We start from the raw sequence: 12,613 nt of genomic DNA on the forward strand, positions 1-12,613 counted from the left end.
GTCGCTGCTTATAACCATTAACAGTTAATTTTCAGTTTTATTTGATGCACGTAATTTGCACCAAAGATGGTTTCACAGTGAGAAATACTTCCGAAAACTCCGCCCAGGGCAGCGACCTACTTTTTACAGAGGTCACTGAATGACGAAAGTAAAGTTGGCGTTATCCTTATCCTCATCCTCAGGTGACCTTCCTAGCCGAAAATGACGCTACAGCGTCGTAGCCGAAGATTGCCGAAGTGCCGCTACCCGAGGACGGACAAATGATAAAATTCGCCCACAACTTAAGAAAATAATAACTCCTTTCTTTCACAACTTTCTTTTGAATCGTAAAACTGGTTCGCAGGTAATATTTTATCGTTAGAATATTTCATAAAGACTAGTTTTTTGTAGTGTTCTTAATTTTCAGTCCATGATCCGTGGATGTGTTTGTTGGTGTCCTGTCAACTCTTGCATCGTGATTCCAAAGTTTTTCTATTTGGCCTAATTTCTTGCTCTCGTACCAAAATTTGCACGGTGACCCCCGATATTCAGTCTTAATTTTGACAGAATGGTTGAAAGTGTCCTTTAGGCAAGGTTTTAGAGGAGCATACTACCTTAAAACACGGAATGATGTCATCGTCACGGTACTGTCACTGTGAAATGCGTTGTAATGAGGCACTCGCTACATTTCTCGGATTTTGATACCACCCCCTTGAATTGTAGGATTTCTAGAAAACTACGCTATATCAAAATTATCTATGACCTGCATACATGCTGGCATTTATAAAACACCGCAGAAGCATGGCGCGATATCGACCCGTGCAAGTCGATCCAGTATTGCGCCGTTTAAACACCAGCGTGTCTGTACATTAGAGATAAGGCATCCAAAAATCAAACCACTAGGTTAAATCCCTTGGGGTACGAGAGAGAGAGAGAGAGAGAGAGAGAGAGAGAGAGAGAGAGAGAGAGAGAGAGAGAGAGAGAGAGAGAGAGAGAGAGAGAGAGAGAGAGATTATTTCGATGCGATCTCTTTGTGAGAAAACAACGCATCGTATACATAGTTTGATGGCTGAAATATTCATCAAATTTATAAATATCATGATGTTGTGTCACTTAATACCTGTGGGACAAAGATAAGAATTCATAAATTTGACATGCCAGAAAAACTTCAAAATATTTCCTTGTTCCATGGGGGACATCTTGTGAAGATGTCTTTCATTTATCTCGCCAATGTGAAGAACATATATTAGTCTGTCGAAAAGAAACAATATATTTCTGAGACAACTTTATTTCTGTGCACAAGGTCGATGATACAGTTTCACAAAACTCCGTGTGTTGGAGTACGACTCATCTAATTAAACTAATCATGAAGCCACACTTTGTGATCTTGAACTTAAACTCTTGAGAAATTTAACAAGTTCAAACAACACGGAGTTTACATGTCTAATACTCTTTTAACAGTGGCGACATACTCCGGTGTGTTCTTTGGCTTCCTTTGTGGTCCTTCAAGAAAGGCCTTGATTTGGGGCAAGGATGAAATTTTGTCCTTGAATTCCTGGAAAAAATGTCAGAAAAAACAATAGCAGCGTTAATACAAATGCATAGTTAAATACTTGTTATCACTGCAGTTTACAGACGTAATCTTTTTACATGAGTTAAACCGTATCAATGTAAAAATCTTCTTGTGTTTTATGGTGACGATCAAAGTAGTCCTAAAAATATATGTATGCAAACTTCATCACATTTAAATTAAATTGAACAAATCTGTTTTGCCTTTTCCTCGAGAACTTCAATGTGAGGGGAGACTTTTTCAATTTGGTGGAATCAAGACTAAAGGGCCAAGAATAGAATGAAGAGAATTTCGAAGTATGACTGATTCAACCCTCTGAAGAAGATGTCTTTATTTATTCAAAAATATTTAACGGTGCACCATGAATCATAATGAAGAATGTAAGTGACGATGAATGATGTTTAACTGATGACACGTCCTAACGGGCGGCATATGTGTAATTAGGAGGTGGAGTTAACAAAGTGCACGTTGTTCTCAACACCTGAGCGATCAGACAAAGCATTCCATGAAGATCTTTCGTTATAAATGAAGACAAGTACTGGAAATTTAACAGTGAAGTCTGGGTCATGCACATTGGCGAATCTGAATGAGATCATCCTTGACAATGCAAATCTGCAACTTTTTGCAAACTACGAAGACATGTTAATAGTGCTATCTCTAGTAATCTGCATACGATAGTGTCAAGCAATTTAACCAACGATTGCTGGGGGAAAATTAAAATGAAAGAAAAGTTAACAAATAGCAGAAAAAGCCATAGAAGGAAGACAGTATATGAGCATTTTCGGGTATTTTTCGATGCGATGATGATTGACCGTGTACTCGAGGATTGAAAAAAATGTGTTTTACAAGATTCACACGTAACTTTGTTGAAGTTTTCGAAACCACATCCACAGCCCGTGCATTTGTAAAGAGATCAGTCATGATGAAAGGTACATAAGCTTTGAAGTTATACCTGTAATTTAGGGAAGTCATTCAGAGATCCCGGCAAGAACTCTTCTGTGTTAAGCAAAGCCTCTAGCAGAATCATATCTGCATAGGTCAGACTATCACCAACCAAATACCCAGATGAACTCGCCGACAAAATCTGAGGAGAAAAATATATCTTTTGATACACGCAAAAAGACGACAAAGTGAAAGATCCTATCGACTCCCATATTGAAGCTAGAACGCGCCCCGGGGACTGATATTTGGACTCTCGAACTTTTCCGATAAAGTTTTGGCCTATCACTTCTAGGGGCCCATCTTGAAGCTTATGAAGAAAATGCAGCTAAATTAATTCTTTCCTCATAGCGTTGACACAGAAACGGCGGCCATTTTGAATTTCAATTGTCAGTTAGCATTGGGTGATTGTTTATCTTTACACCATATTTTGCGCGGTGACCCTTGACTATCATTCTTGATTTCGAAAGGGAGTAGTTTAATGTTTCCCAACGAAAAGTTTGAACGAAAAGGAAAGTCTTTAATTTCGAGATACTACTTACCTTACAGAAAATGTTTACCTTTTTTGAACATTTATAAAAATATGTATGCATGTATGTATTTGATAAGGACAGACCTTTCCAAATATTGGAAGGTATCTCGGTAGGGCCTTTGTCTTGATCTTGGCCAAAGTTTCTTCATCTGACAGAAATCCTAATGGGTAGAAATACGTCAGGAAATCTCTTCCTCCTTCAGTCAAAATATCGACTCTGAAAATACACGAGATTAAAGTTCCCTTACGGAAAGTTTTAACAAAAGTTCAAGTCTTTAATATCGAGGCATTATTCACAGTACCTTAGACGGTTTCATTGATTCACACTGGTAATCAAGTGAGCAAGTAAAGGTTTAGCCTTTAACAGTGACTGTTTTAACCATCGTTTTTAACTTGGCAGTAAAATGAAATAAAGCATCTGATGAACAAACATGTTTCTGAAACTTTACATCTTCCTGATGTATCTCCATGTCTTTTATGCGACGGAAAGGCCGCCCTTTCTGTCTCTGCCATGGAGACAAAGACCTTGTCAATCGTGTTGCTCTTGCATTGCCTATTTGGAAACGCCATGGACAAATGCCTAAAATTCACGTCGCTGCATGTGGACCTGGATCATTGCGCATACCTCGGCCCCCACTTGATGTAAAGAACGTTACAGCTTTAAGGTAGAATGTGGCTCGGGAACACATATTTGGACTCTAAAATTTTTCCAATTCTTTTCTGATCTGCCTCTTGTGGGGGCTCATTTGCAAGTCCTCGGGGAAAGAAAAACTGTCACCGTTCTCAGCTTTTGAAAATCGAAAATTTATTTTTCTCCAAGGAGTTAACACAGAGATGGCGACCATTTTGAATTTCAAATATCCGTAAATCTTGGGGCATTTGTTTCTCTAGTACCAAAATTTGCACGGTGACCCCCGATTTTTAGTCTTGATTTTGAAGGAAAGTAGTTGAAAGATTCCTTGAGGAAAGTTTGAGATAAAGTTTAAGTATTTCGCTTTCTATCTTAATCGATGTCTTTTTTAGCGAAATGAATATATAAACGTTTTGACAGCATCACTGCTTCAACACTTAGATTTCAAAGTTTGTTTTTTGAATACACGGATATGTTTCAACATTTTGATGATTTTCTCCTTCACCTTGCTTTCTCCTCAGGAGTTTTTCCATCCATTCCATGTTTCCTGGCCAGGTAACGGACGATACTACGACTCTGTACCAAACAGAGACCGTCTATCTCCAGGAGTGGCAGCTGCATGAACGTTAGTTTCCCATCTAATTGGAAGAAAAAAGTCAATGCAGATTAGCCACCTTTTCCCGATGATTACCTGAAAACGTCGTCAGTGTTTAACCCTTCCACCCCCGTTTCCCTATCTATAAGTCCAACTTTACCATAGTAAACAATCATGGGATTGGTTCAAACCATGGTGGTGAAGGGGCTAAAGAAAATTAGGGACTATGCTACTTTGAGGTAGCTCCAATTGTCTAGACAGCGGGCAAGCCTCGTGTATATTCCTCTTAGTCCTCTTAGGTTTGGTAAAGTGAAAAAAGAACGACATTTTCGCTCTTGAAACGTTGAGATTAGTGTTCAATGACGTAATGGTTTGTTGATTCAACGACTTGGAAGTCATTCATATCGCAGAATATTCAGTTTTTTTTCCATTCTGTTCTAAAATTACCTTATTAAAAAAAAATTAAGGGTTGATATAGCCAAAATATATTTACCTGTCCTTAGCTTTTCAATTTGCTCTTTTTCAGTCATAAATGACTCCGTGAACTGCAAAGTAAAGAAAACAGGATTGTTTTACATAAACTTTGACCTGTTAATAGAAATAACACATGAACTACCGCATTTAAAATAAGCGACCATGCGATGTTATGCATTTATCACAGACAATAATGACAATAATATCATGCTATCTGGTATCGAATAATTCACAGAGAATACTACGTTTTGATCTCACTGTAAGGTCAAAGGTCTTGGCAATTTCATAACGACATGATAAATACTAAGCTGGCTGATCGGATCAAATATGAGGATGGTATTCATGTCCATGAACATTAGAATACAATTAATTTCAAGTCACGTATCTAGTAAATGTCGAAGCTAAGCTTAATTGTTGAAAATGGTTTCATTATTATAAATAAACTGGGCAGGAAGTTATAATTTTGAAAATGTTGACGAACAGACGTATATTTAATAGGCTGAATACGATCATATGGTGGACTGCGACAGTCTGCTGAAGTTTACTCTTTCAATTTATTGTTTCTTGATATGTGTATGCCCATAAACTTGGAGCAAGTTTACATCAATAGTGGAGAATTATATGTAGCTATATGCAACTTCTCTGATTTTTCCTTTTTCCATATAAAAAAAAAACATACGTGGAGCGGTGGGGCTGGAGGTTTTTTTTCTTAAGTTAGAATGCGCCTCGAAAGTGAATGACTTAAACTTTCGCTCAAATTTTCATCAGAAAATGAGATCAAAGTCTTCTAGAATTCACTATTTCAGCTATGCAAACAGCGATGGCTTCCAACACAACACCTTGTCCATCCAAATATATGACATTAGGCACATATGCGTATAATCAGACGTATTTTACTGTTATCTACTAGGATTTATTTTAGAAGGGCAAATAATAATACCAGCAATTGCACAATTTAGATCTTTTCGAAAGGATTTCAGCTTATCGTTTAGAAAAAAGAGTCTCGACATGACTAAAAGGGTAATGATTCTAATCACGGTCCCTCCAGAGGGACCGTGTTCTAATGCTGCCACTATTTCAACCAGCATGATCGCCATCTTGTCCTTCCAAATGTGGATGCTGTGTAGCGCCCCTAAAGGTGAATAGTGACAAGAGCACGGTGCCCATGACACTTCTGTTAGCAAGAGCATAATCGTGCCAAAAGCCATTGCGTACGGACTATTGACATGATTATCGTTTTAATAGCATGAAATAACGCTTCCATGGCATATTCGTATATCATCATGCCAATATACAAGTGCAAACATTTTAACGCAACTTGCTAATCCCGTGGCTGAGGAAACCTTTCCAGCACCTCTTTGTTAATGCCCAGCATCCAAATGCAGCTAATATGTACATTTATCACGTGAACTGGCCCAAATCGCCACCTGTGTGACGTAGAACAGGACAGATACCTTAATCTGAATTACCCATGTTCTACGTCATCAACCGGAACTTTTTTCCTGCAAGGATGGTACCGTTCGTACATGCACGTCGCGACACAGACCGACTTGTCGTAATCGATGCCATGCTAGCTCTCATGACATTTTTACAAAAGGGTGACCCGATAAATCCAGACATGGAAACATAGAAGGCATATTTGTCCAAAGAAATTTCGAGTCGCTAAAACTATAGCTTTTCCCGAGAATCGAATGGGGATACCGTCGATCGTTAAATGGCTCAAGTAAAGTCGCGGCTCCAGTCGAGTCGTAAGGCTCAATGTGGACGTCGTAGCCTACATGGCGATCCCGGTTGGCGATAAACCCAAAACCTACACCTCAACGTAAGTTCAACTGAATAAATGAGTACCGTATAATCCTTGGGAAGGCGACATAGGAGGCAGAAGCATAAAGTCATTCGACGAACAACGATAAATTTCCTTCATCACACAAAAATTTCGTAATCAAACCTTCAGCGCGGCGTAAGGATGCAGCTAAGACATAAGCTGTCGAGCTGTAGCCCGGACTCTGTAGTGCAACGCTTTGGAATCCGATGTATTTCGAAAGTTGACACAGACAACACTAAAACAGAGTACGTTACCGTCAAGTAACAAAATTAGGATGTATCCACGGGCGAGATATGTGTCACTGCAACCATTAAAGTCCATAAGATGAAAACATTGACGACCGAGATCGAGATTGAAAAGTTGACACCCGGGCCGGCGGAGACCGGTGACGGCAACGTTGTGGCCACAGACATGCAATGAGGTACACTGTGTGTGTCAATCTGTGTGATATTTTCAAAAGCCACGGCATCTTTGGGAATGAGAATTACTTTTTCGACCGTGTCGTTGCATTTACTTCATAAATCTATTCGCGAAAAACACGAAATACCATGGGAATATATATATATATATATATATATATATATATATATATATATATATATATATATATATGCAGTTTGGAGTCCTAAAGTTGCAATTTTTGAATACATCGTATTGCTCTCCTCTGAATGCAGTTTCAGAATCTATTTGGACATTGACAGCCCAGTTGTATCCTTAACATTCTTTGAATTTGAAAATTATTATATTAACTTCATTAAATAAGCGTATCATTATTTGAAGACAATTTATTGTACTCTTTTGTAGTCCTTATCATTGCAAATGCTGTGTTATTTAAGACAGAGACGGGGGAGCTCTGGCGAAAAACTGTAATTAAAGTGGATGTTTTTATCCACTACAGGCAACCGAAGGGCGCACCGGAAAAAAAAGTAATGACTAAAAGTAATTGTAGATGTATATTTTTACATGATGTCTACTTGCACTCAGTCCTCCCCCCGGCCTTTTTTCCTCCATATCCTTGGCTAGAAAGTTTTCAAAGGCAAAACCCTTGAAATATCATTTGCCAAAATCTTCCAACCTCTTCCATCCCGCCAGGATATCAAATGGTGTACTCCATTACTCCATACTGACAAGATCATCAACATATTGGCAAGATCATCATGTCGATGAGCGATTTTAATCATAAATAGCGGGATCATTGTTAAAACTAGCGAAAAATATCACTGTTATTGGCAGGGTGAAAGTCCAAGAATTACAACAGACTGCATTGTTTGTAAATTAGTCATGTCAATACGCATCTTAAAACTAACTGACATTTTAGGCCAATTGGTACTACAAATACGGTCGTGCCAAAAGGTGTGACCTTCTCAACAATGACTGTTACCGGGTACATATTTCCTCTGAAGAATGAGTGCTCGTAGTGTTACTGAGATTATCCATCGGAAGCCGAAGGCAAAACCTCAGCAGTATAGTCTTAGCATTTGTCTCACATTGGTGGCTTTCGGCCCAAGATAGACTATACACTGACAACTCTGCGAACACCTGTGATCCAAAAGTATCGCAGTTTTATGATGACTGCGTGGGGCTTCGGAGGGTTTCGTCTGCCATAGGTGCTCGTGACCAGCTGAGCAGTCTGCTCGATTAGAATCTTAGAAGAATACTATCTCGCTCCTACTGTCTATATAATTGATCATTATTGATCATTGATCATTATATAATTGATCATAACTGATCAATCGATCGTGTTCTCGGTCCTCTGCTAAATACTGCCTTTATGATCGAGAGCTGATTATACAGCCGGTAGCCGCGACCACCTTTGGCGTCAATGCTTCTTCTTGTCGCTTGTTATGCCAGGGCTCTTGGGGTCTAAATCCACCGTTCGAATTCATTCAGAGTAACAAAACTGAGGTAGGGCTACGGGCTAGTCCCTCCGTTCAAATTAATGCAACAAGACTTGGGGGAAGGGGGTTATAGAGCTTATAACTTTGCGTGGCGGTACACGGCGCGAGGTTCCAGAAACTTTCTCCGTTGCAGGGACCTTGCTCGGTAAACACAACTTATGCACTTAGGAGGGAGGGGGTTTGGCACTAATCGCACTTCAAATTTTTATATCGCAACATCTCGCAATATGTTTTTATGTATCGCAAAATATTGCTATTTAGTTTAGCGTGTACCAGGTTAGGCCAGCGCGGTAATTTTATTTCATGCCTGTAATTTTTTTAGTTTTGTGACCTTTAAACCTACCGGTACTGTATGCCGTCAGCCTGGGTCAAAAGCCTACTTTCGCCTCAAACATGGCATTGTTGAAACCAACAAATAATCCCTATTTACATGCGCTACTCTGTTGCCCTAAGAATCGACGTTTTATTCAGTACACGCTGAAATCACTTGTTTTCTGCAGGCATAAAGTGAGTCAATTCCGAGTGTGTTTGAGTGGTACATGTAGACAGAGATACTTGTTGGATTCAAGAATGCTAAATTTTGGGTGAAAGGCCAGCTTTTCACCAAGGATGAACGAGGCTATCAGTGGGTTCAAAGGTCACAAATTAAAAAAAAAAATACAGGCATGAAAAAAAATTCCAGACATGAAATAAAATTTACAGGTATGAAATATCAATAATAGGTATGAAAAAATACAGGTATAAAATGTACACGCATGAAAAAAAATTACAGGTATGAATAAAAATTACAGGCATGAAAAAAAATTACAGGCATGAAATGAAATAAAAATTACAGGCATGAAATAAAAATTACAGGTGTGACAAAAATTACAGGCATGAAATAAAATTTACAGGCATGAAAAAAATTATAGACATGAATTAAAAATTACAGGTATGAAAAAAATTACAGCCATGAAAAAAAATTACAGGTATGAAATAAATTACACCTGTGGCCTCATAAGCCACCGTAATCCACGGCCCCAAAGTGGAATTTGGAAAGACTTTGTGCAGATACACCACTATACAGGGAATGGGTCGGTATAAAAGAAACAATTAACGCTCTTTCGGCGGGCAGCCTGCTGACAAGCATGTGCGTTATGGCAGTATAGCGGTGCGCAGTAAATTGTTAAAATATTGTTTTGTCGGAAGAGGTACGCACTGTAAATGCAGCTATTTTGACCCTGGGTGGATCTTACAGGGATAGATACAAATTATACAACCTGTAGCAAAGGAGGCATCACCAGCTGCGGTGCCATAGTGAGTAATTATGGCGGCACTGCGTTACGAAACATTTAGAGGCCGTGTGATTGGCTATGACTGTGGTAGCTGTGATATCGCAGCGGTACTTGTGGCGTATATCGAACGCGATCGGGTCATTGGGGTCATCGCCGGGGACTGTGGCGATGACCCCAATGACCCGATCGCGTTCGATATACGCCACAAGTACCGCTGCGATATCACAGCTATGACTGTGGTAGTCTTGGGGAACGTGCACTGTGAGAGACCACGACCCCCCTTTTGTAATCATCTATCTGTGCTGTTTTCAGTTTTTTATCGCATGGCGGGGTTGACCTTTTGATGACCCGCATAGACGCACGATACCCCGCCACAGAAAGCTGCGTTTCCTCAGCTACTTGTACACATACACGTCCAGTTATTGCCCGAAATCGATAGACAGAAAGCAATGTGTTAATGGTTGTGTGTGAAAACTTTTTTGACTGTGTGAAACCACAGTCACCTGTGGTCTATTCCTCTCCGCGATATATGCGCCCTATAGACCGTAGACGTGTGTACATATGCCTGAGAAGAAGACATATGTACACACGTCTATGGGGCGCATATTTAGACGCAAAGCGGAATAGACCACGGGTGACTATGGTGAAACAAGTCGATAACTATTCTCCAAACTTTGCAGAGTACGGTCGGAAATCGCAAGCGCTATAGAGTTCTGCACACAGCGTACCTGTATCACTTCTTCTAATTGAAAACTCACGGAGTGCAGGGCACCAGCCGGCCTATGATGTGTACACGTCATAGATATTATCAGATGCTGAAAGAGGAGGCACTCGCTGAGCGAAATGGTGCGACGTGACCTATCAAATGTATAACCATGGATTGAAATATAGGTCAACGAGTCCTGTTCTCTGCCAGGACGCGCCGGAAATTCCGCATTTCTCGGTAGATCAAAGGCAAATGTAACGAGGTTAGTCTCGATGAATGGCGTATTGACGTTCCTGTCGTTGAATGACCTTGTACCTCCCTATCTGTTTGGCATATCGAGCTTTGGACATATTTACTGTAAACATACTCAGATTCATGCAGTGAACCTCTGTGAACTTTTTCGAATTTCATGACCTCGGCGCAGCTTTAACATCACAGAGCCTTTGCTGTAGTACAAGTAGCTCGAGCGTTTGCTTGGCATTGTGGGTTTGACAGTTTTGCCGTCCAACGCACAATGCCGGGAAAAGCACGGTACTGCAGCAACCATAACAAGGCTATGCATGAGTGAACGGCGAGGTTGACCACGCCCGCCAGCGCAAAGGTGCTCACAATTTGTTGTGTGTATGGAATCAAACCCTGCAATATCTATTCACAGCCGTGGGCAACATAGCACTTACAGGTACACCAGCTGCAGCCAACATGAATCGAACACTCTCACCGAGTCCACGTCCGTTGAAATATGTCAACTTTGCCATACTCTGATCACCGCTGCCCTGGCCCTCCATGTTTATACTCAGACGCCTCAGGTTGATATGAATCAGAAACAGATTTCACATTCAGCAGCCCTTTCAGTCAGAAGGGGGTCAAAGGGTAAATCTCTGAGCTGATGTCTCAGAGAGTCTTTGAGTTCAGAGCAGAACCACTGATATTACATGTAAGTCCCAAGTAATCGTTACTGTGAAATGTAAGCGTAAAAGTTATATCGAAACTATATAATCAGCGAAAACAGAGATGTATTGACAAGCTGGCCTTCGAAATTTGCCATGTAAATCAGCGATTAGCGTAAAGTTAGCGTCATCCTCATCCTCGGCTTCTGGAGTAAGGCGAAAATGAGCAAGAAGATGACGCTGCAGCATCAGCTTCACCGGCGTCAGATACGACTATTCCCGACTGTGTTCGATGGAATGCGATGGAATGAGAAGTGTAAAAGCTAGAGTAATTATAACATGTACTGCAAGTTTAATAACACTTTTAAATATTAATAAAAACACTGTAGCTTTTGTATTTTATAATAGGCCTATTTGGTAACTTTTCATAGTAATATCAGTTTGTCACAATCTGGTCACAACGCAACACTCTTAGCCCTAACCTCGAATGCTGTATGTTTGCTGTTGTTCCTTGAACTCCGAATTGTGGCGATTATTCAGGCCGTAAGTGCAAATTCATGGTTTCCGCGTATTCTTTATAATTAGGGCTTTCATATCTTCTCGTATGGTGGCAATTTTTACATATTTCGGACTACTGATGACTTTTTTCATCAATGTTCGGACAGTCTTCACACCAACAAACACTATAACTATGGAAGACCGGTCACGACATGCGACATGCGAGTTTTTTTAAACTGCGACCTGGGAGTTCCTAAACTGCGACATGCGAGTTCTTAAAACTGCGACGTGCGAGTTGCAAAACTAATATGGCGTTTGTATACATGTCATTTCGTCCTCCTCCTAACGATGGATTACAGAGGTATAGAGACGAGCTTATTTCTGCATACTTCTATAATGGATACTATAGGCTTACACCCTGGGAGAAATAGCGGCCACGTTAGAACTCCGACATGTATGGGACACCAGTCACGACCTGCGACCTAACCCTAACCCTACCCTTACCCTTACCCTAACCGCTAACGCTAACTAACCCTAAGTTATGCCGTTAAAATTTTTCTGTCCCTTGGCCAAGCTGTGGGTCCATAGCTGTGGTGTTTTCAGACGGGATTCCTGCCTTTTACGGGCTGGTTTTGACTTTTATGATTTTAACTCCAACCGTAAAAGGTAGGAATCCTGTCTGAAAACACCACAGCTATGGACCCACAGCTATCCCTTGGCCTAACCTCCAGGGTTGAGAGCGAAGTAAGGCTTTTACGCAGATCGCAGTTTAAAAAACTCGCATGTTGCATGTCGCGACTGGTCT

The 12,613-nt window shown here is 40.4% G+C and overlaps 1 protein-coding gene across 2 annotated transcripts; it reads right to left on the reverse strand.

Moving 5' to 3' along the window:
* Positions 1-1,249: 1,249 nt before the first annotated feature.
* LOC139145499 (glutathione S-transferase A4-like) lies at positions 1,250-11,306 on the reverse strand. Of its 2 annotated transcripts, none has more exons than XM_070716717.1 (6): positions 11,101-11,306; positions 4,740-4,791; positions 4,157-4,289; positions 3,105-3,237; positions 2,502-2,633; positions 1,250-1,534 (listed from the first exon to the last, which is right to left on the reverse strand). In XM_070716717.1, the coding sequence occupies exons 1-6, from the start codon at positions 11,206-11,208 to the stop codon at positions 1,415-1,417; spliced, it is 678 nt and encodes a 225-aa protein (XP_070572818.1). In that variant the 5' UTR covers positions 11,209-11,306; the 3' UTR covers positions 1,250-1,414. The 2 variants fall into 2 exon arrangements, with proteins under 2 accessions (XP_070572818.1, XP_070572819.1); XM_070716718.1 differs by lacking the exon at positions 11,101-11,306 and adding an exon at positions 10,446-10,709.
* Between the last annotated feature and the right edge of the window lie 1,307 nt (positions 11,307-12,613).

The sequence above is a fragment of the Ptychodera flava genome, chromosome 12 (genome assembly GCF_041260155.1).
Source record: "Ptychodera flava strain L36383 chromosome 12, AS_Pfla_20210202, whole genome shotgun sequence".
NCBI classification, from domain to species: Eukaryota; Metazoa; Hemichordata; class Enteropneusta; family Ptychoderidae; genus Ptychodera; species Ptychodera flava.